At 38.7% G+C, this 26,793-nt stretch overlaps 1 protein-coding gene across 1 annotated transcript; it reads left to right on the forward strand.

Annotated features, from left to right (window-relative positions):
• On the forward strand, positions 1-26,255 carry LOC5570496. Its single transcript, XM_021840773.1, has 2 exons — positions 1-838; positions 23,988-26,255. The coding sequence occupies exons 1-2, from the start codon at positions 791-793 to the stop codon at positions 24,273-24,275; spliced, it is 336 nt and encodes a 111-aa protein (XP_021696465.1). The 5' UTR covers positions 1-790; the 3' UTR covers positions 24,276-26,255.
• The last annotated feature ends 538 nt before the right edge of the window (positions 26,256-26,793 follow it).

Raw genomic sequence — 26,793 nt, forward strand, 5'->3', positions numbered from 1 at the left:
CGTTCGGGGTTCGCACCGGGGAAGTAGCTGTTCGGCCTTCTCTCCGCTGTTTGGTCCTGTTCTGTCCTTCTTGAGCCGGGAGCGGCGAGCTTCATTCTCGCTTGCATACCGACGGTAGTTCGTCAAGTTCCGTTGCTTTGCGCTCGCTTCCATTCATCGCGGCCGTCATTCACTTGGTCGCCTATCGTCGAGGCGGACGTCTGCGAGAGATTTAGAGGTTTAGCACGCGACTCAGGAAGTAGATTTGGTCCTATTGTTTCAAAACCTAATTGAAGCGCGGCTCGTTCGATTGCGAATCAGATGTCAGAGACGAGAAGCAAATCGTGAGCGGTTTCGGGTTTATTGAATGAAACGTAACGAGTGCGTCGATTCATGAAAAGGATCTAACGGTAAATTACAGTTTCCTGCGAGCCGAACAGCTGGTGGTGTGAGTGAGTGTGCGTGACTAGTTAGGGAAGTGCTATTGTTTCACTGCAGTGACGACCAGTACGACGACGTCGAACTAAATGCGGTGGGATTAGTTGCGACTAATGAGACAAAGTGGAGTGCTCTAAGGCGGATTACGTACCGGAAGTGGAATAAGAGAGTCCTATAAGTGGATTACACCGGGAGAGAGAGAGCAACCGTTGAAGGTACTAATTGCGGTGTTTTGTGATTAGTAGTGAAGGAGCTTTTGGCCGCAAACGATAGTGTGGAGGTGCTGTTGTGGGATATTGTTGGGATTTGCGATAGCAAACGTGGGCGCTAGGAGCGGGTTCCCTCGAATGATCCCGGCAGCCGGAACCACAAAATGACAATGTCGCAACTTTTGAAGCAGACGAAGAAGTGTTGCGTGAAGGTAAGTGCTTTGTGCTTTGATTTCATCAATTTAAACCAGTTGTGCTCCAATTTGTGGCCCGTGTAGTAATTTCGTAGAATATACTTAAATGCTTTATAAATGTTATAGACCAAGAATACGATTCTTTCACAAAACAATTAGTTTTGTATTGATTTGACACGAATCACATAATTTGAATTCACAGGATTTCGCTAGAAATTCCAAGCAAGAAAAATCTTCAAGAAATCCTAAGAATTCGCTGCATTCTCTTGCGAATCTAGTTGAGAATTTCATAAAAATTTCCATAAGGAAATACAAAGCTACCGTCAGATTCCGCTGTGGTCGCACTTACAGTCAGTGATAAAAATTTGTAATCAAATGTTGTTTGTTTTTTTTTTCACACAAAATGCCCAAGTTGGGGCTCTTATACTAGCTTCTGGTAGTCCAAAATGGCTAAAATGTCATAAGTTACACATGTTCACAGAACAAATCAGCCTCCTACAATTTACCGTTCTTGAAATTAAAAAATCTCTCGGTTACGTACTTTTGTCTTTGGAAAGCCCTCAGAAGTTCTTTGAAAAATGACCGAAATGTAATGCATTCATTTCAGACAAAACTTCTGGTTATTTTTTGTTAGTCATTCAAATTTTAGCCAATTTGGACTACTATAAGCAAAGATACAGAGCTCCAAGTACCTTTTGTATGGAAAAACAGCATCAGGATTACTAACTGTAGAATCCTCAAGATTCCGCTTGAGATTTTCAGGATATCGCGAGAAATATTTAAAATCCACTAGTAATCCCAGGAGTTTGTTAGCAATGGATCATTAAAATAACCAATACGGCCGCTATGGAAAGCATAGATAGCGCCACCGTAGCCTTATGTGTTTGACAGAACAGCAATGCTGTCACAATGTTAAATCCCATATACAGTGGCGCCTTTGTTTTGATGCGGCGAGCACTTGCAAAAACTACATTCAATGATCCATTAACAGATCCCGCACAACACTCTCAAGAATCCAGGGGGCCATGGGGAAGTAGTTTACTCAGCATGAATGACGGAAGCTCTTATCGCTGAGAAAAAGAAGATTTTGTATGAAATTTGACAAGTATTTGAATGACAAGTTTATCCTTGTTCATCCATCTCTCCTAGCATATTAGAAATTCTCAGGATTACGCAAGAAATGCACAGGTTCCCGCTAGTGATTCGCATGAGCTCACAAGAAACATCCAGATCCGGCAACTCATCCTAATTTACTAAAAATTCTCATGAGGCTGCTTTAATACCCAATCGTATTCCAATCCTGAATGGAATTCCAGAAGTCTGACAAGATTTTGCTACGAATCTTCAAGATGCCTGGAAATACTCAGGATTTGATTGAATATTTGATTTCACAGAACATGTCACTTCCTACTGACTTGGTCCCTATATTTTACCTGATTTCCAAAAGCTCTTTTTTTGTAATAACAATGCATGAAAGTCGATTTTTTTTACAAAACTGGTCATTAAACTAACTATTTGTTGGATCTGAATATTAAAAAAAAACTATACTTTTGTTTAACTTTCCAAATTTAAAGCTGAGTATGCTGTTTCGCCCAAGAAAAGTAAATAAATTCCATGACTAAATGGATCAAAGTAATGTGATATTTTTGACCATTTGTGGGAAGAAATTTTCCGCGCATCGAGATAGGCGATTACTTTTCTTGCCAGTAGCAAACCCGCCTTAAGCCTAATTCGCTGCTGACAAGTAATTTCTCGGCCTATCTTGATGCACAGGAAATTCCTGCAAGGAATTGATCAAGGAAGCGCTTTTTTCTGATCGCAGTACGCAGTTGAAAAGAGATGTCAGTTTAAACGCGAGTCGCTGTAGAAAATTTCTGCAAGAAATCAGCGAGAAATTTCTTTAGTCATTCCTGTTCAGCAGCAAATCAGGCTTTAAACGGTAGTGTTTCCATTTATATCCATGGATTTTTTGGCCATGACGTATTTTTGAGAGATTTGAGAGATCGGAGCATGCCACGCGTGCAAGTGGACGTGTTTCAAATCAGCTTTTATCGTTTCCGCGTATTACCTTAATTCGGATGGCAACATTACAAATCGGCTAAAACCCAAAATTTTAATGGAACCAACATTTATACATTTAAAATAACATTGTAGCCCAAACCTTATTGAAATGTATTGTGATATTGTGTGCTTTGTAAAAAACTAACACGGTGAAATATCACTTCGGCTAGTGGAATTGAAAATCAAACTGAACGTTAGTTAAATCATAATTCTAGAAAAAGAGGAGAAAAGTTATATAGTTCCTTAAATTTTTGAAAGCATGACAAAAAATACATGTCTTTCAAATGGCATATCGTAATTGCAAATGATACAAAGTCGTCATTGTATTCGTTGGATAACAAAATCGATTTGATGAATATTGTGTATTCGTTCCAATATACTCTTTAAATATATGTTTTTTTTTGTTATTGAAGACGAGAAATCGATTTTCTATTATTAAATTTATTGCGACCGGGTAGGTCTTCATCTCATTCCAGAGAGCGAGGAAAGGCGCTTAAGCCAAGGCTCTTGAGCCAGGGCACAAGGAAGAAATACCTGTGTCCCATCCCAGGAGAAGCAACTCAATTTTCCTTGTCTTTACTTGAGTGTTTTTTTCACTGACGCTAGTTTAACTCTCAACAAAAGTTCTAGAGCAACCTTCGGCAGGAAGCCAGAAGGAATCACCGGCGCCGACCCATACATTTTAACATAATTCTCTCATAAGATAAGTCTGAAGCTTCCAATTCCAAACAAAGTTATTAGATAATTTCGAAAGTGCTCCAAATATTTTGTCTCTTGCTCAGTGAATCAATTCTCCACCAACATGCAGCAACAAACTCATTGTTCTCTCTTATTCTTGTTATAACAATATTATTCCGCAACAACAGGTTATCACTGAACAAAATATGACAATGATTGCTCACCGCGTGCTTATCAATTTTCTAGACTTTGCATTGCAATTTTTGCGAACTTTCTCCATGCCATAATATCGAAGAGCAAACACAAAACAAGTTTGTTTTTGTGTTTAAAATAACTGATTAATCATGAGTTCAAAAAGATGCAACCATGTTGCCCCTGTGTTTGTCATGACAATTTTTCTTGAAATTGTATCCCAATCCGCAAAAGTTGGGATAAACGATTGTGAAAGCGCTTGATTTGTTGCTTATTTTTCGTTTGTTTCTATGACAATTTGATTTTCTGCTCTTGCTTGGTAATATTTGTTTAGTAATTTCGTTAGAAATTATTCACTTCAGAAATTCAGAAATGCGTCAGACAAGAATTTAACCAGGAACGACTCGTTATGTTTTTAAATGTTGTCTTCTGACAGATTCCACTGAAATCTCTGAAATTCATCAACATTTTTTAAGTATTAGCTTTAGCATTAGCGGTAGCGTAGTTGCGGTATACCTTGTAGATTGGATACTAGCAACATTCATGTAGAGTACACCTTACTCCAATCTGGAACAATAATACTAAAAGCATGAATATTCCTATTCCCGGCCACGTCCATCTTTACCGTAACTTGGGATAGGAGAAGAATATGTTGATGTAGCACTTACTTAACGGGAAGCCACCGACTCAGCGACACCCTGCTACGGAGTTGTGGGTGGAGGTTAGGAGAGGTATAAGGTCAGGATTTGCCTGAAAAGCTGGCAATAGACCAAGAGCATTTGTTGTTTAAGTGTTTTTAATTTAATCTTCTGGCAGCCGGCAATCAAAAGAGAAAACAATATTTCATTTATTGTATGAATAGTATTTCGCGTAATGTCAATCGATTAGTATTTTTGGCTCAATAGCCAGTACAAAGTAAAAGAAATCCTTCCAGGTTCATCAGGTTAAAAAATCATGATTCGGCCCGCATTATGCTGCAGCCTGAGCAGAACTGATTTAAACGATTACCCTTACCAGAGTAGAGTGGTTTCCAATGACATTCCGAAACAGGATACAACTACACAAAATTTGTCATTTCTATGCAGTGAGCGACACTGTTTGATCATAATTATCCTACAATCACCCAATAGCTTCCAGAAGGGTTGTGTCTGAACAGTATCCCACGCGTACCACGGAGTAAACCGGTTGAATCGGATGTTCTCACGCTGCATTCAGAAAGTGAGCACCATAGGGCCAGTGGTCCTCAGTCTAATTGAGTAGGAGGGCCATCTCAATGCTTTGGAAATATGACGAGGGTCGCAAGTTATGTAAAAATTAGGGGTTGAATTCTGAGAGAATTGAGAGTATCTCTCACTTATCGCTCTCTGTAACAATCATGCTCCGCATCATATCATGAGATTCTGTTTGTCATCTACTGCTACAATATCGGGGGATAACAGTGCATTATAAAACCCATCTAACTAAACAAGCTCCAAATCTGAGGAATACTATTGCTATCAGATGTTCGGGGACTATTTATCATGCCTGTAAAGTAAAACTCCTATCCCCAATGGTAAATAAGCGAGAAAATGGGTTTTATCATCGCTCTCTTTTTGGAGCTCTCGTTCGCCGCTATTATTTATCAAGCTTGTTACAACTTGCGATACATTGCTGATCATGGACCGATAATGATGAGAAGTTCTCCTTCGCTTGCTTTGATCGTGCTTCAAAATCAAATGACAATGAATTCTGAAATGCCTGATAAGTTTGGGCTAAGACAAGACGTGGCAGATCAAAGTGCTGTTAAAAAAGACCACTTCTCATTGGTCGTTTTGGCAAAGGTCTACTTTCATATCGTTGAGTTGGATTGTTGCTTCGTTGCTAGCCCGGCCTTGTTGCTAGTTCATAAAATTGAGTTTGATTGAAAGTTTGGAAATTGTCAATACAATTCTTTTTGTTTCAAATCTATTTATATTCTATGTTAAATTGACCGTAAATGATCCCACAATGCTAAACTAAATGAAATATACTTAATTTAAAGCAACACAATGGAAATTGTGCCAATTTTCTCTAAAAATAACGTGGTTTTCGAATATAAAGCTGATTATTTAAAAACCTTATTAGGGATGGTACACAAATTATGTCACGCTAAATTTCGACTTTTTCGACCCCCTCCCCCCCCCTTTGTCACGTTTTTTGTATGATACCTTCTAAAATTTTGTAAGGCTTGTCACTCTTGGCTTGACCCCCTCCCCCCCTTGGAGCGTGACGTAATTTGTGCATGACCCCTTACACTAAATGAATGAAACGTGTATTAAACAACCACATTATGAGCTTTAATATTTGAATTTGTTCACAAGATTTGTTTAAAAAGGATACTGGTAGCACTGGCTCATGCATCGTCAAGGTTATCTACTGAAAAACAACGGGGCAGTCTTTGTTGAGCTATCACGTCCTGTACTAGAGTTTGGGAATCACTGCCACAGGGAGAGAGAGAGTACAACAGCACAGCAGCGCAGGGGTGGCAATTAATTTTAACAAGTTGCCGTTCTTGAAAAGGGGATTGAGTGTGATGTATTGCCTCTACTGCTTCACAGAGCTTACACCGCAACCCCTGCGCTCCGCGTGAGAAGAAGTGTGGACGTTTTTTTGTGACCCTATGTGCAGGATAATGTACATGTACTTGCAGTCAGTAGGTAGTGCACGGTCGTCACAGTGGCACATTGCACATTGCTGGGAGTGTGGGATTTTGTGATTTCACGTGCAAGGGCCGACCAGATTATGGTGTTTGGCGTTACGTCAAGTTTTTAAACCTATCAGTTACGGTCGGGTGGCTTCAGCTTGGGATTTCGCAGTGCGCTTTTCTCCCAACTAATGGCGGTGACGACGACAGCTTGTTCGCTGGGTAACAAGTCAACTAGCTGACCAGAAGAAGGGTACGCGGAGATGGATTCACCTAGGATGTTATATTCCCATTGTTACTCTTCTTTTTAATATTATTTTGAACATTTAATAAAGTTTTATACCTAGGTAAAAATTTGAAGGGAAAGAGCTGGAATTACCTGCTTGTGAATGAGTATGATTATAATTTACCTGATGGGTATGATGCTCAAGCAAGCGATTGTTAACTGAAAAATGAAGATTGCTGGAGATTCTGCCTAGGGAATTCCGGGAACGAAAACCGTTACCGTTTATCTGCCTGGTACGAGTTTCGACGAATCGTTTACGCGAAGGGTAATCCCAAAAGTTAGACTTTTGGTTGCCCCCGCATTTTGCGCATACAACAATTTTGGTATCTTCCTTCACAGGACAGACGAGATCGTGAGAAGAATCTCCGCAAATCAAGTATTTCACATCTATGCGGCAATGTTTAGTACCATAACCCCATTTTCGGCACCGACGGCACTGAGTGGGGTTCTGAAAATTATTTCCAGGTTTGTGGAATTGTTCCCATGTCACACGGATATCGAACATAAGTCTTGTTTTTTTCTAAAGCTTCAATATTATTTGAATCACTTTTGTTGAAAGGAACTATATAATATTCTTGAGAAAGCTCTTTTCGAAGAATGCCAGATTGGGTTCTCTTTTTCATAATGATTACTTGGACTGTGGAAATCCTATTGTATCATTTATTTCATTTTCGATTTCTTCAGGTTACTTATAGTCACTTGAGAGACTTTTCAAGACGACCATGAACAAACGGATATTTTAGAAAAAGTTCGCAATCATTAAGAAATTCCAGAAAAAAGTGTCAGTCTCCTTTCTTTGCTATTTGGAAGGAAACCTTGATTCCCCTATTCGAGTTCAAGATCTACTGCCTAAATGCCTGAACCCTTGTTAAACTCTTTTCAAACGAAACCTAATTAAATGCTCCTTGTTTCTCGGGCTAATCCAATAGCTATAGAAGCATATTGTCAATGTCATTGCGGACTCAGCTCGCACGCGAATATGGAAGGGAAACGGAAAAGCGCTAGAGAGAGAGATATCGCAAACTGTTATCGCCACAATAAAACGGATCTGAAAAATCAATTTTCCTCCACAATGTGCTTTCGGCTGTTTCTTTCAACGAGCCAATAAAATCTTCTTGACACCTTTATCCGGATTGTAGCTTCGACTGCTACTTGCCGATTCTATTTCGGTATGATACGACTGAATCTTTCCCATTGGACTTTTATATGGTGGAAGCCAATTGGGTCGTCCTGCTAAAAATAAAGCTTCCGTTGTGATTTCAATAAACACACTTGAAACCAAAACTTTTCCAGATTGATAGAACCGACCCGAGTCTTTTATAATGTTGCGAAATCCTATTAAACAATGTAGTCATGCAGCACGGATCCTCTTCGTCCCGAACGCAACTTTTGCTTCAATTGACCATTAATCAATTCAGCTCTGCTTCGGAGAGTTTCTTCTCGCCCATACCTATTGATGGCGATAGGCTCATGGCTGCTGCTGTTCGCAATTTACTGCAAATTCAAGAGCTTCGACACTACTGTTCCATAGCTAGTGCATTCCAGTTGCAATGCTGCTGCATCTCGTTCGTGGAATCGCATAGTTTTGCAACAAATTTGCTACCATGGGGTGGAAATTGCTTTTGTTTGGTCCGGTAATGCGAAGCAGTAGTTTAATTAGATTTACCTTGGAAGTTTTCTCTTCGGAGAAGCTTTCGTTCGCTCGTTCGGAAGTTATAACAAGTCGATTTTTCTACCGCCCTGTCCGGAGTTAAGCAATCAGTGAACCAAGTATAAAGATAGCAATGCGGTTTCCGATGTGTAATTTAAAGCTAGTTTGATAAATCTTTATTGACACAATGAAATGTTTTGAGCTTCATTCGAGGTGGGCTTTCATCTAATGGCTTTCCAAAAGTATCACGAGTTAATTTAAATATTCCCTTAACAACAAGTTTCGGCGAATTTGAACATTTGTCTATTATTATTTTTGGCTATCTGTCCAATGTCCTATTCTGTTTCATTTGGCCAATTGCCCAAAATTGTGACTAGTTATAGGTATGTTTATTAAAAAAAAAATACAGAAAATGACAATTTATTGTAAAGAATACATAAATTTCTTACCAAATTACTGTATTTAGGTGTATTCCATGATGTTTATAATCCTCAAACAACTAAAATATGTAAGAGCCTGGTCTTCATATTCGACTCAGGAGGCCATGAAGTAAATTAGGGACGGTATTTTACACTTTTTACATCGGTGATCCAAGTTACCCGAAATTAGAAAACTAAATTTACATCAGTTCAAATTTCTCTTAAACATGTTTAAAACTTTAGGTATAAGTACTAAATGCAATTTACAGTCATGAACTTCGGAAGTCAGCGCAAATTTTAGAATACAAAACTGTTAACTTTTGTATTTTTCAATTAGATAAAGCAATAGAACAATGTTATGGTCATTGAATTAACCTCAGTGCTTAATTTTACCCTACTTTCCATTACCAATATGAAATGATCACACTAAACATCACCAGCCAGTCACTAAGTTAATCAAATCCCATATCCAACTTCTGATATTTACTGAACAACTTGTGTACCCTCGATGTGCATTTATAGCACCTTCGTATAAAATATCCACTTCAGTTCAAACGCCCATTTCTTCGAAACATCAAACGCAAGAAAGAACAATACCCCTTCCCATCTGCTCTGTCCCTAGATGGTTTCTAAACACTCACCGAGTTTAAGTCCCTCGCGGCGATTCGACCGACGCGATGGCAGGCAGGAACACGAACAGGTGTGATTATCCTCTGGTTCCCACACATCTCGCTCAAGACGTGCCCGGCACTCTAATGCGGGACACGGGGAACGATGCAAGGAAGGAACCAATGACGACGACGAAGAGAGGATAAAATGAAGCAGAATTTCATCGGATACAAAAAGGCTGTGCCTACCGACTGGTGCTGCTGCTGCTGCTGCTGATTGTGGGAATATTTCGGGAGTGAAGATTTTGAAGGACGACGACCAGAAGAGGGGTCGTTCAATAACTACGTCGAGCAAATTTCAGGATCTTCCAATAACTCCTTCCACTTTTGGATGATTGAGCTTATGCAAACCCGGAGCTATCTGTAAGGACAGACCCTATACACCCTTACGTATTCAATGAACGACCCCCCAACAGCGACGTCTGGTAAAGGGAAATGAATCCGGTGAAAAAGAGTACCAAAAAAACTCTACCAAAATAAGTCATGACGGTCCATCAGCCACTCGTCCAGAGGATTGCACTGCACAGTGGTTTGATGGCGGCAAAAACCCCAAGAATCCTCCGAACGATAACATTTTTCTCGTTTTTGGTTTAAATCCAAAGTTTGAAGTAATTTCAATGAAATTTCTTAAATATTTTATACAACTCTGGGTTGTTCTAGAAAAATTATATTAGTGGTCCATAATTGACCAGCTATTTATGAATTTAAAGAGAGCTCCAACCGTAGAAGTTGTTCGTGAACACATTTATGTTAATAGTTAATTCCAACGACCAATATTTTACATTACATTCCCATGTTAGGGTACCTACATTGGGCAATCACATTGATTCCTCACGAGAGCGATTAAATTAGGTAGATAGGCAAATATTTTCGAAGCTAAACGATCACTCCGACATCTGGTGGCTGGTACAAGAACCGTCAAAAAAAAGGGGTTGGGTTGAGAACGCACCGTGTGCAGCATAGGAAGGAGCACACAATTTACACTTTTTCTCGGAATAGTTATTTTGTAGACGATCTGAAAGCATTGAAAAGCATTATATTGTTTTGCCTTTGAAAATGTACAGATCCGGTCATTGTTAAGCTTTTCTATTAAAAAAAATCAAACAAAGCGGTTAAGTTGTTTCCAAAAATCTGAAAACCACAAAAAGATGTATTTCAAGTTTTCTAGATCCTTATACGACCAAAGTGGTACCACAAAAAGCTCCTGTCCCAAGTTTTGTACCGAACGCTTATGTTTGGGCCAGAACCACATTTTACTTAATTTTTAAATGATTTTCGTTGGTTTAGATCCAAAAAAAAGATTTTTTACCGTTTTTGAGATTTTGTCACACCTCTTGAACTTATAGGGGAAAATAACTAAGAATTATGTGCCAATTTTCGGTTTTTCATACAAAGTAGGCCAAAATTGGGTCGAAAATTGGTGCGCTTCTTCTTATCGTTAAATGCATTGTATATGTAAAAGTATAGTAGAAAGTAGTAGTATTAAGAAACAAATTAAGCAAAAAATCGTGTTTTAATTTTATGAAAATTGCGTTATTCAAGTAAATTTCAGAAATGTCAACATATAATCCATAATTTTGACAGAAGCTAGATAAATTGTGTTGATTAAGGAAAGTGGATTAGTTATCGCATTTTGAAATAATTTCTCTATGAACTTCACATCTTATTTTTTTATGATAAATCCTATAAAACGCCTAGTTAATTGTATGTGCAATAAACGCCTATTTAAATGTGGGAATGTGCAGTTCTTGAATAAAGGTCACTTAAGCGATTATTGTTCCAACACCACCCATACATGCAAATTGTGCGCATTAAGCCTGTAAAAAATCATGGAAGACATTTAAGCGATAAAAAGTATGCAGAACGTCTGTTACATTCAAAATTACGGGTCCTAAACTTCAAAGCATAGTTCTAGGTATACCCTACGGAAAGATGCTTCAAAGTGGACCGTTCTGAAGTCTGGCTATCATAGGTTCCATAAAGATAATGTAAAAACATCCTTTTGATACTATTAAAAACAATTATTGAAAACTAAAATAGAAAAATGGGTTTCGATTTTTGCACGGTTCCGTTTTTGAGAACTAAATATTTCGAATTTGTTGCCAAAAACGGAATCCCACTGTATTTTAAAAAGCGAATAATGGTAACTGGAAAAAAATCTGTCGTCTGAGATATAGATACAAAAGAAAAGTATTTTGGAAACTTGTGAAAATGGTGCACGCAAGTCGAAAAACCAAAAAAAAATGTTTCAATTTAAATATATTTTTGTGGTGAAAATCTGATGATGCCTGTACTGCCCATAACTGCATATTTGTCACATTCGACATTATTGAAAATTTCGTGTTAATACCGGTGAGAGTCATCAAATGACAAATACTTCCGATCAACTTACTGAAATCTGTGAGATTGTTCTAGAAAATTCGAAAAAAAATACCAAGTTGTTTTGTCACATTGGTAATTATAACCGCATAACAGTCACATTGAGATTATAAATCAGCTTCGTAATGTCGTAGCAATGAAATTTCTATCAGAATTATTTTCTGACTATTTATCCTATGTGCGATATGAGTAGTGTAAAATTTCAGCCTCAAATAAGCACTTTTGAATCCTTTGTGATTTTTTGAAATTTTAGTTTCCTTCCATATTGCAATGAAATGCAAACTTTGTATCCCATTTACTCAATGCCTACTTTTGTCGAATGTTACAAATACAGTCGACTCTCCACAACTCGATATACTCTATAACTCGATGGATTTTTCGGTCCCTTCAAATTTCCATACATCATGCTCTCCATAAGTCGATATTTCTATAACTCGATGTCTCCACTAGTCGATGTCACGAGTGAGACAAAATTCCCTCCATAACTCGATATCTATATAAATATTATTTATACAGGGAAACATGAACCACTTCCGGTTTGGGAAAGAATAAAAACTTGCAAGTTGTAATTTAAGTTTAAAAAACATGAATATAAAATTTATTATTTTTAGTAAAAAAATATTGAAAAAAGTTCTTGAATATATTTTTTTTAAATGCATGCAACAAAATAATATTGCTCTCTTGCAAAAGTGATCATAAAAGTATTGGAAATCTAAAATTGTATTTCTTTGATTTTATGATTTTTTGTGTTGGTATGTTCTATAACTCGATAATTCTATAAGTCGTTGGTGCCTTGAATATCGAGTTATGGAGAGTCGACTGTATGTAGTTATGGACAGTGTAGGAATACGTCACAATAAAGAATACGTGACAATGGACCTATGCACGGGTTCACTATTTGACATTTTAGCGGTGCCGTGTTACTTACGTGACCATGGCAACGAGTGAATTCGGCACCGCTCAAACGTCAAATTAGTGAACTCGTGCATCGGTCCATAATGCAACTATTTGGGGGCCCACATAGCCGTAGCGGTAAACACGCAGCTATTCAGCATGACCAAGCTGAGGGTCGTGGGTTCGAATCCCACCGCTCGAGGATCCTTTCGGGTTGGAAATTTTCTCGACTTCCCAGCTCATAACGTTTCAAGGTAAAAATGTGCGGAAAGCTAATTCAACAATAATTTAATTGAAATAATCATGTGGTGGAAGACAGAAACAAACGCAAAAGCGATTGGGCAAACCATACTGTCAGTTTAGAAGCACCGAAAATATGCTTGTAACAATTCTCGCATACTCTGAGATAACGCCCTAAAAGCCATTGGTAGCCACCTGTGTAGCTCGTTGTTTCTGAGCAAAAGAAGGAATAAGCATCCAAACCAACATCACGGGCGCGTAGATAATGACCCTTTCTCCCCCATAGCGTTGTTAAATAGCAATAAAATCCATTCAAATGCTCAGAAACAACGAGCTACACACATGGTTACCAATGGCTTTTAGGGCGAGATCAGATGTTATGCGAGAATTGTATCCTGGCATGTTAAAACAACTATCGGAAAAGTTATGTCAATCATGCAAGAATTTTCTGCGTGTTGGCATAGTAAGCTCTCAGTTAATAACTGTGGAAGTGCTCATAAGAACACTAAGCTGAGAAGCATGCTCTGTCCCAGTGAGGACGTAACGCCAGAATGAAGAAGAATGTAGTTATTTGTATAGAAATTACGTTCAGAAGTGAAAAACTTATTATTTTCATATAATAATAATTGGTGACATTTTTGTAATTGAGGATTTAAATTGAAACTATCAAAATTTTAGTTTGAAGATTCTTATTTACTGTACCCCAATTATCAAGTCCAAAACAAGAAATATTTGAGAGTAAAACTCCATAATTCTTGAATATGAGAAAAATAAGTAATATATTTAAGTAAAGCCAATATACATCAATATTTACCATTTAAAAAAGAGTTTGAGGTTTCGGCCATCATTTGTTCTCGATCGAACCACTGTGCGATGTCGTGCTCCGGGATGGTGATGATGTTGTTGTTAGTATTCTTGTCCTACGATGAGATATACGGTGTGGGAAAATGTTTTGAGAGACATCATAACTGCAAGACACGGGAATATGTGGAACAGGAACATACGCGACAGCCCGAAGAGCGGCTGGCTGTGAAGCTGATGATGGATATCGTTTCGATACTTTTTGTTCCTTTCTTCTGCGGCGAACGTCCCGCGGTGGACTTATGCTGATGGACTCAAGTGAGGTTCAGGGAGCGAAATGAAGGAAGTGACTTGAACAGATTTTTTGCCCATATCTGATTACTGGGTAGGGGAAACGGACGGACGGAAGGAAAGAGCGAAGATAAGGGGACCCTATGGGAATGAAATTTGAGTCAGGATTTTAGGATAATTGGAATGACCAGGAGGCAGTCTGTGTGTGCAGAAGGTTGTAGAGAAATAAGAGCCAAGCTGACGGCGGTTTTGAATGACTGGGGGTCATTATCTCAATTGAAGGTGCTTGAATCAATAGTGATTGCTGATGGATTGTGGTTTTAGCTACATGATCCGAAGAATAACCGCAAGTTTATCAATTTTTACTCACATAATGTACTAGTGGGCTTTTCCAACGAAGTTTGGAAAGATTTTTTACTTACATAGGTGTAGGAAGAATGATTGTATGTAAATATATAATTAATACCCATTTTAATAAATTTAGGAGAAAATGTAAAAAGCGATGATGATTCGATTTCATGATGTAAATCTCGCATAACTTATGATCTCGCCCTAAAAGCCATTGGTAGCCATGTGTGTAGCTCGTTGTTTCTGAGCATTTAAATGGAGTTACACGTTATTTAACAACAGTATGGTGAAGAAAAGATCATTCTATACACGCCAGTGTTGTTGGTTTGGATGCCGAATCATCCATTTGGTCAGAAATAACCAGCTACACACGTGGTTACCAATGGCTTTTAGGGCGTTATCCCAGATTATGCGAGAAATGAATAATCAAATGTAAATATGAATAAAATAAATTTTTGATAAATTAAAAGAGAAAATTTATAAGAGTGTACATTTTGATTAAGCAGAGAGTAGGATTCTACGAAAGACAATCCGAAGCGTTGTCACCGGTTGAGCACCATTGAACGCGGGCCTACTGGCCGCCCGAGAGAAGAACGAGAGAGACGAAATATAATCGGGAATGAAAGAGAGCAGAACAAAAGCTACGCCGGCAGACGGGTAGAATCAAGGTGTATGCATTTTACTCTGTAGCCAGATTAAGGTGTAATCACTTGGCGAAAGCGGCTAGGAGGCCATCTTTAACTTGCTGGCCGTTTTGTCTACAAACATTACTGCCTTGCCTGGATTATGCTGAAACTGAAACTAACTGTGCTGCTATCAGTACGGACGAAATTTTCAAAAAAGAAAGAAAGGAGTAGAGCACACAAGGAGCAGGGGCGACCAGATTAGAATAATTTTTGACAACACTGTTTCTCCAACCAATCAGAAGTCAATCTCTCGACTACCTGTCTCAGATGTTTGTAAACAAAACGGCCAGCCCTTCCTCACCTACCTTGTCTGGTTTTCTCCACGAAAAGAGCATAATAGGACACCTTACAAAATTGGACCCGCCTTGGGTAAATGACTTCAGTTTCAAAAAGGACGAAGTTGAGTGAGAATGTGTTCGGAGTGAAATGCGAGTAAAAAAAAGAAAAAAAGCGTTTTAAAATGAAATGAATAAAATAAGAGTGTTTTTAAATTAATGTGTTTTTTATCCACTATTTGTTCGAATCCTACAATAGGATTTTCAAGTAACGAAAAATCTGGACAGCAGTGAATTCACTGCCCTTCACGCAGAAAATTCTTGCACGGTTGACATAACTTTTCCGATAGTTGCTTTAACATGCCTGGATACAATTGTTACAAGCATATTATCGGTGCTTATAAACTGACAGTATGGTTTGCCCAATCGCTTTTGCGTTTGTTTCTGTCTTCCATCGTATGATTATTTCAAATATATTATTGTTGAATTAGCTTTCCGCACATTATTTCCTTGAAACGTTATGAGCTGTACCGCGAAAAACCGCTGTTAACCAACAAGTGATGTTGGAGTAGATGTAAGTTAATGCGCTCTCACTCTCAAGATAGTGGTTTGAATTCCTGCTCCCATTTTTATTTACATTTTGTCGCATTTTTGGAATGTCGATAAAGAAGATTCGTGCCGGTTTTGACAACACAACATCAACAATAATACCATTGTCATGGTTGTATATTAATATTGAGTCAATCATATCTATGGTTGATTCAATTATTTTGTGTAGTTGAACCAATCATACCAAATAGTTAAACCTAGCATAGATATTGTTGAATCAATTTTAATGTATGGTTGACTGAAATCCAATGTCAAATATGATTGATCTACCAGCAAATATGATTGACTGGACAATTCTTTTTTCTCCGTGTTAAGGGCAAAAAAGAAGTCGACCGGAAAAAAGTCTTGATGAGTTCATGAGATGATCACAAATTTGCAGTAACTTTAATGGCAGTTCAATATATGTTTTTGGTTGTACGTTTGAGCGATTACTGTTACTGTTCTTATCGAAAATTGAAATCCGTCAAATAATTAAACTCAGACAAATAATTGAACGTAGCCCAATTGATTCATCCAAATAAGAAAGACAAAAGGCCCAGTTAGCCGTACACGCGCAGCTATTCAGCAAGACCAATCTGAGGGTCGTGGATTCGAATCCCACCAATTTCCTCGACTTCCCATGCCATTAAGTATATTCGTACCTGCCACACGATATAGGGGGATTCGGGGCATAATGGACACATCAAGCAAATGCTTGTTTTAAGTCCAAACAATTAGATTTTTTTCAAATTACTCCCAGCTAGTTTTCAAGTTTTATGTTAGTACGACGTGCTACATTCATTCATGGTAATTAAAATCATATCATATGCCAGAAAAGTGAGATAGAAAATTAGGTCCAAAACATGGCTAGTAAAAAGGTGTCGGGGCAAAATGAACACTTGCATGGAATTTAATGATTCCAAAATATTTAATGTCTGTCAGTCATTTCGATGAGTAAAAGGGCTCTCCCTCTATCATAAGAGCTAAAAAGATCCTTTCTGGGTTCGTTATTTTGCTCAAAAATTATATTCTCCCACCGCCTTACTTATATGCCAATTTAAAGAGGAGAAAAACTTAAAGTTTAATTTCAAAGGAAAATTTAAGCAAAACATGAACTTTTTCACCGTCAAATATTTCAAATGCAATACAGATATCATGCAGTGTATGAACTTTTGATGAAGTATGCATATTCTCAGAGATTGAGGGGGTGTCCATTTCGCCCCAGGTGTTCATTATGCCCCTAATCCCCATACACATGCATAAATGGTCAATCGGCAATGAAAGCTCACAGTTGATAACTGTGGAAGCGCTCATAACTACATTAAGCTGAGAAGCAGACTCTGTCTCAGTTGGGACGTGACGCCAAAAAAAAAAGAAGATATTGTAGAAGTTTTTTCTTAAGTACTATAAGAAGTTTTTAAAAAATATACACTAAAAGATTTTTCTTGAATTCCTCCAAAATGTTTGTCCACCATTTCTTATGGAATTCCTCCAAATACTTCTAGATTGCTTTCAGCAGTCCCTTCAGAGATTTGTTAAGAGATCCATCCACATATATTAACATGAACCATATCAAAAAATCTTGCAAAATTTGCTTCAAATATATATCTCAAGTTGCAAATATGCATGATACTCCTGTTACGGTACGTATTCAATATCGCCCTTTCGAATAAAAACCCCAAAATTTGCCGTTCTTTCACGATTACCTTCAACCTCTTCAGATGCCTCAGATCTGAGCCGTAAATTATCCCGATTGTTTTCTCACGTCATTCCACACATTCCAACATATGTTCCCCCTGCAACCCGAACCAAATGTTTATGACTCACGTTCCATCGGGAAGCATTTTCCCACACCAGTCTCACCGTCGTGACTATCAAAATTCTCACAGATTTATATATGGTCCGCTCGGGAGATGGCTATCTCTGTGTACTGTGCCGAGGCGATGCCCCAAAGCCCAAAAGGAGAGTCAATCTGGCGGACGGATGATGGAACAAGAAGAAGCAACCGCGAATCATCCAACCGACCAACTACCGCTTTGTCTCAAATTCCGAACACTGTATGGAGATTTTATTTATCCATATGGCAATCAATTCTAAGCAAAAGACGATCATTTTCATTTCAAGCTGCTAAAACATAAAAAAAATATTATTTACATCAGCTCGCACAATAGTTTTCAGTTTGATTTTGCAGAGATAAAATTATTCACAAATTTTGGTTTTACTCTTGCATTTGAAGTCACTACAAGCCTTAAGTATTTGGAATATGAGTCTCAACGGTACACCGAGGGGTTATTATCGGGCCGATCATCGTCGTTGTCTTGATGGGATCCCTTCGCGCCATGGGGGCTCCCCCCATAAAAAAAAAACAACTCCCAGAGCAAACTGCGAGTTCTTTGACTTCGGTTGCGTGTTTTCGGAGGTTCCTTTTTGTGCCCCACTGATAAAGTGCACCGCGGAGAAAGTAGGCTACATAAATATAAAAATCAAAGTGACCTGTCAATCGGGTGACAGACGGGTTGATCGATCACATCGATATTATTTGTCAGGCAGGCCGTCAGCGCCGTATTTGTATTGTTGATTTTCGGTTTATTGTTTCGACTTGGTTGTGGTTTGCTGAATTTTGACGAAATTATGTTGATATAACATTTTCGATGTTTGTTTTAGCAATGCAAATCATTGCTTTTCAATTTTTGATTGTTGAATAGCCATACTTCAATATTCTCGACTTCTTCTTAATGGCTCGAATTCTTCTTAAACTGGTGCTTCAGTTGAGGGCTGCGACGTGTTCGTGATTATCTAGCTTTTTTACGCTAGCTTGCTATAAACTTTGGAACAAAATTGATAGATGAGAAGTTATATTTTCTTGGCAAATATCTTTCATTGCTTCTGGCTTTTCTCATCTGTACCTTTGGCTCTACCGAATTCTTAGGATTTGCGATGACCGATTCATTCTGTACTTCCCGAAAACCTTTTCAAAAGTATGATGAGTTCTAAGTTCAGAATGATGTTTTCAATAAAATAAAATATATTTATTATAATATTACGTCCTTCTGTCTTAAATAAGGTTTGCCTTTATAAGTTTGAAGTCCTCATGATTAAATCGCAGGGTGAGGGGAGTCAATTAACAGTTTCTGACCTATGAAAATTATGCTTGATCTTTTGTTCATAGTTAGCGCTGCGTTATAAACGAAGCACTTCCATTGGGGCAACGATCTCATTAAACTCATCAACATCAGTCTGAAATACTTTTTCCTAGTTACCTAAAATATAAAATAATATATAATGCAATACTTTAAATATTGTAAAATTAAATATAATCGGTAATAACGGCAAAATGTATAGCAAATGTTGTGATTTTTTTAGACAATTCAATCAATGAACGCAGATCATGGCCAGCTTAAGTTCAGCTATAAAATGTGTAGGCAAGAAATGTCAAAAACGAATCACCCCCTTGTTGTTTTACAGCCAGCGTAAATAGCTGGATAACAAGCTAATTTACCGGGAAAAATTTAATAGAATGCAAGGAGCTGTCTATAAACGACATAGACCTTGACGAAGATAAACATTTGTAGACGTTTAAACATTTATTTGGAATGTAAGCATTAATTTATCCACTTTCTCCATGAAGTTCACTGGAGGTTATAAAATATATGTATAACGGTCGGCTTGGGTTTGGATATATCAGATTATCTGAGCCAATAACGATGTACAAAAATGTTATTTTTTCGAATTCCTTCATCTCCGTTTAATAAAAGCAGAAACGCGTTCCTTCTGTGAATGCCTAAAATTAAAAGAATAAGGTTTGTAAAAGGCAAAAAAAAAACAAAATTAAAAAACGTAGCTGCAAAATAAATCCAGTGAAAATTTTTGACATTTCAATCAACAATCGAAAAGCATGACTTACTGAGCCTAAACTATAAAATCAGCAGGCAAGGAATGTCACAGTTAAATCATCCCCCGCAGTTTTATAGCTAGCGTAAAAACTGAGAAAGTTTACAGAGAAAAAACGAAACTATAATTTTGCACGGGATTTTGCGAAGTCTGAATACTTAGTTGCATTGCCACCCAGCAGACTGTTAATTATTAACAGCCTACTGCGTGGAAATACAACGTTTGCCGGAACAACTAGTAAGGAATAAAAACCTCAACATTTTGAAAATTCGGGCAGTTTGACCGTTAGCAGTACATAGCACATGTAAGTTGAAATAATCTCACTCCCAACAGCGTAAAATCCTTTGCGGGATCTGTCTGATGACAGTCGCCTGGGGCGTAATTTTTTTATTATCCTGCTTATTTGCTTCAGAGGTTGGTTTATACCGCCGTGTTACGATTGCGGGTCTCCCCTGCAGTTATGTGCAAAGCATGGGTCGGAAGTACAAAGGAATCAGTCAAGCAAAACATCGCCATAAATTTAACCACTGCCGAAAACTGAAACGCAAGGCATGGGAAAAGGTTCTCCTGCTCAGATTTGGGGGCTTCCTTTTCCGCCTCTTTGGTTTCCTTGTTTATGTTGTTTTACAATTAGCGTTGTACTCGTAAAAAATGATATTTCAATTTAAGGCGTAGACGTATATAATATATTTATTTTTCGAGAGAAAATACCCAATGGGTAATTCTCTACACCGTTTTCGCGTCATGCAATTTGCTGTAGGGCACCCTTTATTTAGTTAAGCAGTGTTGCTACATGAACATTTGCGAATTGACCGTAAGACATATACAACATCTGATTCAAGTTTGTTAAACACGTTTCACGAATAATTCTTGTGCTGAATAATCGAAACACTTGTAGATCTTCGCAGTTACTTCAAATATATTCGAGTCTGTGCAATTGTTTTCAAATTGTCACAGAGAATGGTTCGGAAGTACTGCAAGATCAATAAACATAATTAAGATGTAAAGTCAGGGGGCCTTTCCTTAGCCGAGTGGTTAGAGTCCGCGGCTTACTAAGCAAAGCCATGCTAAAGGTGTCTGGGTTGGATTCCCGGTCGGTCCAGGATCTTTTCGTAATGGGATTTCCTTGACTTCCCTGGGCATAGAGTATCATCGTACCTGCCACACGATACACGAATGCATAAACATATAACGCCCAATAAATGTCACACCTTTCTCTTCCCAGTCCCACAGAAGAGCCGAAATCAGTTCACCAAAATCAGATTTACCTTGCAACAAGGTTCTCCCTCTTTTTTCCCGTTCATTGCATTTCCGGGAAACTGTCCCTTCAACTGGCGAAGCGCAAGCATTTAAAACAATTAATTATTTGTTAAAAATGTCCATCGCAATGCTTCAAAACTTTTCTGCGAGTACAAGCGGAAGCAACTAATTAAAATTGCATCAAAAGCGGGCCCCCTTTTTGCGTGTGTTTCGTGCGCAATTCGCAACAAATATGTTGCCATTTATCGAATCCGACACTGTCGGCGATTACTATTGGCGAAGATGGTGGCGCCAACTTTCGGCAACGGCGCGCACTAACAAGATTTAATTACCGAACATTGCACATCGTCGTCCTTTTGTCGATTAAACTGCGGTTGACACGTGAAAGTGAGTTTTTTTTCTTTGCGTAAAACGACGACGGAGCTCGTTATCGGTTATTCCTTACCGAGAAAATGACAAATTTTCGATTTCCGGGAAGGGAAAGTGAGTTCTTGTCGCAGTTTCTCTGGAAGGCACTGGTGCGCATCGACGGCGTCCCTACAAATTGGATTGATTGGCGGATTTGTGCTTTTGATCGGTTTTTCTGGCCCGTTTTCGGCTTGAAGAAATTTTGATTACACTTTTCATCGGTGATTTTCCGAATCTGCTTCACTTCTGTGACAGAATCTGCTGCAAATGAATCAATTGTCGCTTCGGTGTGATTTCAGCGAAAAATTACTCCACACCGGTTTTCACTTCGTTCTTTGAAATATTCTATAACATTCTCAAGAAAATCATTTCCCCGAAATTCTTTTCCCTCTGGATCTCATTCCCAAAAATGTAGAGTAAGGTGGGCAAAAGTTCAATCTTAGTGGAATAATCAATATCGAATATCGAATATATTTCGATCTTTGGACAAATGTTGCACAAATGTCCTTGAAAAAGGCACTATGCATTTTCCCGAAACGTCGGATGTAAGTAAAAATCCGGGTTTGAGTTTTATGGAAGACTGAAAGCCATGTCCTCGAACACCAACATAATAGTCGTACCTTTAAGACATTCCCAATAGTCCCTTCAAATTCTCACACAAATTTCAACTGTTATAGCGACCAGCGATTGAGTTTAGAGGAAATTGAGAGTATCTCTCACTTATCGCTCTCTGTAACAATCATAATCTGCAGCACATCATGAGACACACATCTCTGATAAGATCGGGGGACAACACTGCCCATAACTGCACAACAGTCACAATCGACATTTTTGACAAATTAGAGTCATCAAATGATAAATACTTTCGATCAACTTACTGAAGTTTGTGAGATTGTTCTAGAAAATTCGAAAAAAATACCAAGTTTTTTTGTCACATTGGTAATTATAGTACATGATGAAACCCACCTAAACAAGCTTCAAACCTGAGGGACAGTATTCCTATCGAATGTTTTGGGATTGTTTTTCACGCCTGTAAAATAAAACACCTACCCCCAATGGTAAATCAGCGAGAGAAATGAGTTTAATCATCGCTCTCTATCTCTCTCTCTCTCTCTCTTTGGGACTGTCATTCGCCGATGTTATTTATCACGCTTTTTACAACTTGCAAAACAATCCCGAACTTAGACTGATACAGATGGGATGTTTTTCTTCGTGTTCTTTGATCGTGCTTCTAAATCAAATGAAAACGAATTATGCAATTCGGAGAAATCTTCTGAGACTCTTTCGCGACTATTCCACACGTTCTTCAGGAATTTTTTCTTAAATTACTCGAAGGAAAGTTTCAGGGAATTTTTCACCTCAGATCCTCCAAAAATTCCTTCTCTAATCACTCACAAGACGCGACGCGAGGCTGGACACAACACTTATTTCTTACAAACATAAAAAGGATTTAAACATTTACCTTTTTCGTCGACCGGTTTCGGGCTCGATTTTGCCCATCTACAGGACGATGTCCAACTGATTACATAGAAGAGAACAAAACAGCTTCGTACTTTCTCCAGTACACGTCAGAAAGAGATAAAACTATTTGAATTCCAGTTTCGTCAAGTGAAAAAGCGGCGAACTTATCGGGGCATCGTCGTCATTCATCATTCATCGTTTGCAAGAATATACCAATAAGAACACAATTAGTCTCAAATGAAAGCTTTGTAGTACATCTGTCTAATCCATGCTGAAAATTTTAAATTTATATAAAACCTAATTGAATCTGTAGCAAAAAGATCGATATAAATTTAATCTTTATTTTATATTTTAAGTGAATTCTTCCTGCTACTTTAACAAATTCGATTTATTCCATAATTGTTTTGAAAGTTTCTTTTTTGTCTCTGTTTTGAAAAATCTTTTTTATACAATCGAAAAATAATAAATAGCCAGTTTTTTTTCTATATAAATGTATTTATTAATAAGAAATATAGGTTTATATTGTAAGAGAGGTGGCAGACTTGATTCCACCCTATTTATTGTGCAATACTAACGAAACACAATGTCAGAGCTAGAAATCCATCAATCGGTATACAAAATTATGTTTAGGAGCTGTTTGATAAAAGAACTCGAATAAAATTCAATAGAGATCTTTTCACCGGCTTAGAGAAATTTTGATAACATTGCGTACATTTGTTAAGCCTGAAATTTTCAGAACAAGGATATTTACAAAAGTAAATAAGGGGGCCTTCCTTAGCCGAGTGGTTAGAATCCGCGGCTACAAAGCAAACCCATGTTGAAGGAAACTATTAAACTGCTAGTTCTATTGGTTTTATGGGGAACGTTTTTAACGTTCTCTTCAATATTGACATTCGTTGATTAAGTTAAGACGTCTGTTTCGACTCCGCAAGTGTTCAACACCACTCTCCTATTTAGCCAAAAAACTTTACCTTTCATTCAAGTCACACCAACTAACTCTTTTCTCTATGTTCTCTTCCCTCCAATAGATAATCAGAAAATTCTCCTTCCACCCGAATGGTTCGCCATCGCCGACGTCCGGCGGCAGCAGCAGTGGCACCGGAGGAGGAACGGGTGTCGGCGGCGCCACCGCCATGACGGGTCGATCCATTTCCCTGAACAACCGGGCCACGGCCAAGTACGTACTGCACAAAAACTGCACGCCCACGCGGTGCAAAGTGCAACCGACCACGCCGGAGCGATTGGCGCGACCAGCAGTTGTCCCCGTCCCCATCGCCGAAAGAATCGCCAGCCGTGCGCCGCAGATTGGACTTTGATCCCAAACCGGAACCGGACATTCCGCCACACAGACAACTATCGTGTGAGCCGCGACGGGAAGAACCTGCAGATGCAGAAGAAGCGCACCAACATCAGCAACAACAAGAACGTGAACCTGCGGAAGTGCTTCCGGATGCGGAAGGGCTTCAAAGAGGAGCTCGTGGACTCGAGCGAGGAGGTGAACAACAGCAGCAGCGTGGTGGCGGCCAAGTTGGATAAGATTAGCAAGACGTTGTACCACGTGGCCGGCGGCGGAGACCGGAAGGATGGCGAGGGAGTGTACGGAGAGCAAGATTCATGTGAATAATTTGACTTCGCAGCGAGCGAGAAGAGCAAAATTAGTAAACCATTGTTTCTCAGTGGAAACACAAAAAGTACAATCAGATTGAGACGCAATTCGGAATGGAAGATGAGGTGGATTTCGATGATAACACCGATGAAGATGAGATGGTCGCATGTGATGTGGATGCAATCCGAGGGGGAAGTTCGTATGATGGTGGACGATTACAGTTTGAACTGTGTCAACCGCTTCCAGAGATTGCGGAACGGTCCCCACCGTTTAGCAGACGAGCCGGCGCAAATTGTGACCAAATTGTGTTCGAGAAGGTGAAATTTGACCGAACAAGCGATACCTTCGAAATGAAACCAGCTCTCCATCCACGGCGAGTAATCGATCGCAAAACGGTTCGGCCATAGCTCAGTCCGCCGACAGCATCCTGTCGATTAGCTTCGATTGCAAACAGGACCATCCTCTGTCCCAGTTTGCCGAAGCGACCAGCAAGAGCGATGACTTTGTAGATCCGTGGCGCAACTACAACGTCAACAGCCGGTGGAACAAAGTGGTCAAGAACCCTGGGAGCTAGAGGCCAGCAAAGTAGAGTCCCCAATCGCTTCCCCGCAGCATCGATCTTCCTGGAATCCGTTCGTGGACAGCTCGCCAGCATCGGAGTCCCCGTCCACACCGCCCCGACCAGACATATCCACCCCCTACCAGGTGCGCACCGACATCTGGCAGAACTTGAAAAACAAAAGCTACGAGATCGACTCGGACGTGATCTGGCGGACGTCGAACTCATCGCGACGGACCTCGGCCAGCACCGTCGAGACGTGGATCGAGGACGAAGTGTTCGACAACTCGTTCAACGAAGAGCTGGAACGGCGATGTGCAACCTTGAAGATCTAGATCCGTTTGAGTTGCGATGGCGGTGCAATACTTGGAAGGAGATAGCAATACTTGTGTGTCTTTTTCGTTGGTTCGAAAAATCACTTCAGAAGTAGAGCTTGGTTTCAATGCGAGAGAAAACAGAAATTTCGAAAAAAAAAACATCTAGTTCTTAATATATAATGACAGTGAAAATCAAGCATGTGATATTAATTAATTTATACAGAAGCGAAAGCAGAAAACAAACAATTCTAAGTCTAGTTTAAAGTAAGTTTTTAGTTTCTAATTTTATCACGCAAGGAATTGATAGTGCTTTGTGTTTGCCGTTTTGCTTTTTGTGATTTTATTTTCTGTTGATTAACCTAATGATCTCATTTAGACATTGTGACTGTGTGTATTCGATAGGATCTAATTTTATACCTTATTTAATGATTTGTGCTCATGGAACCTAATATAATTACTCTGATTAAAACAACCCGTCTTCTCTCATCATTTCTTTACCTCAGACACGGCGTACCTTACGAAAACAAAATAAATCGATAATAATTCCTAAAAGCACGGGTGGTCTTGGAAAATGTGCGAGCTTCAATGATGGGATAAAAAAATCCAACAGACTAATCAATCAATTTTTCTATTCCCTTAATTTGATAATGACCTCTGTGGGCGGGCGAGCTAGAGGGAAAAATCCGCTAATTAGCGCGCCGCCGGTAGGTGCCTCCCGTAGAAAGAATTATGCCGTTTGGTACGAGTTAGGGTGATTGAACGCCTGAAACATTGCAAAATCATTGGATAATAAAGCAAACATGTGTAAAACTAATTTTGATGATTGGTGTTTTGGATTCATTTGATGAAATATTAGAGAAACTTCCATTATTCTTTTACGATTTGTTCCCATATATTGCATATCAAGATGGTCGAATACTGCTGTAAGCTTCATACAAAAAATCTACTGGATACGTGGTAAGCTATAAATATGCAGCAACTTTGTTTGCAATAGGTAAGTTTCAGTTTTTTGAATTCCAGTGAAAGATGTGTCCTAATAAATATTATTTATTTAATAGCTACGATACACACTGTCCCTAAATTTTTAATTTTTTGCAATAACGATTTCGGCGATAACAAAATTTAGGAACAATTATAATAAACGTGTTGCACCAACAAACACGAAATGCATCGAGAAATGTTGCAGAAACTTTCCACAACTGATTAGTTCCAATTTCATGCAAATAGATCGTTATATTTGATTCACAAATTTCATTTTAATAGGGTTTCAGTGCTAGTAATAGACACCTTAGTAGCTGAGATTCATTCTTTTCACACTTTTCTGCAATGATTGTATAATTAACGAAAAAGAA

Source organism: Aedes aegypti, chromosome 2 (genome assembly GCF_002204515.2).
Source record: "Aedes aegypti strain LVP_AGWG chromosome 2, AaegL5.0 Primary Assembly, whole genome shotgun sequence".
NCBI lineage: Eukaryota > Metazoa > Arthropoda > Insecta > Diptera > Culicidae > Aedes > Aedes aegypti.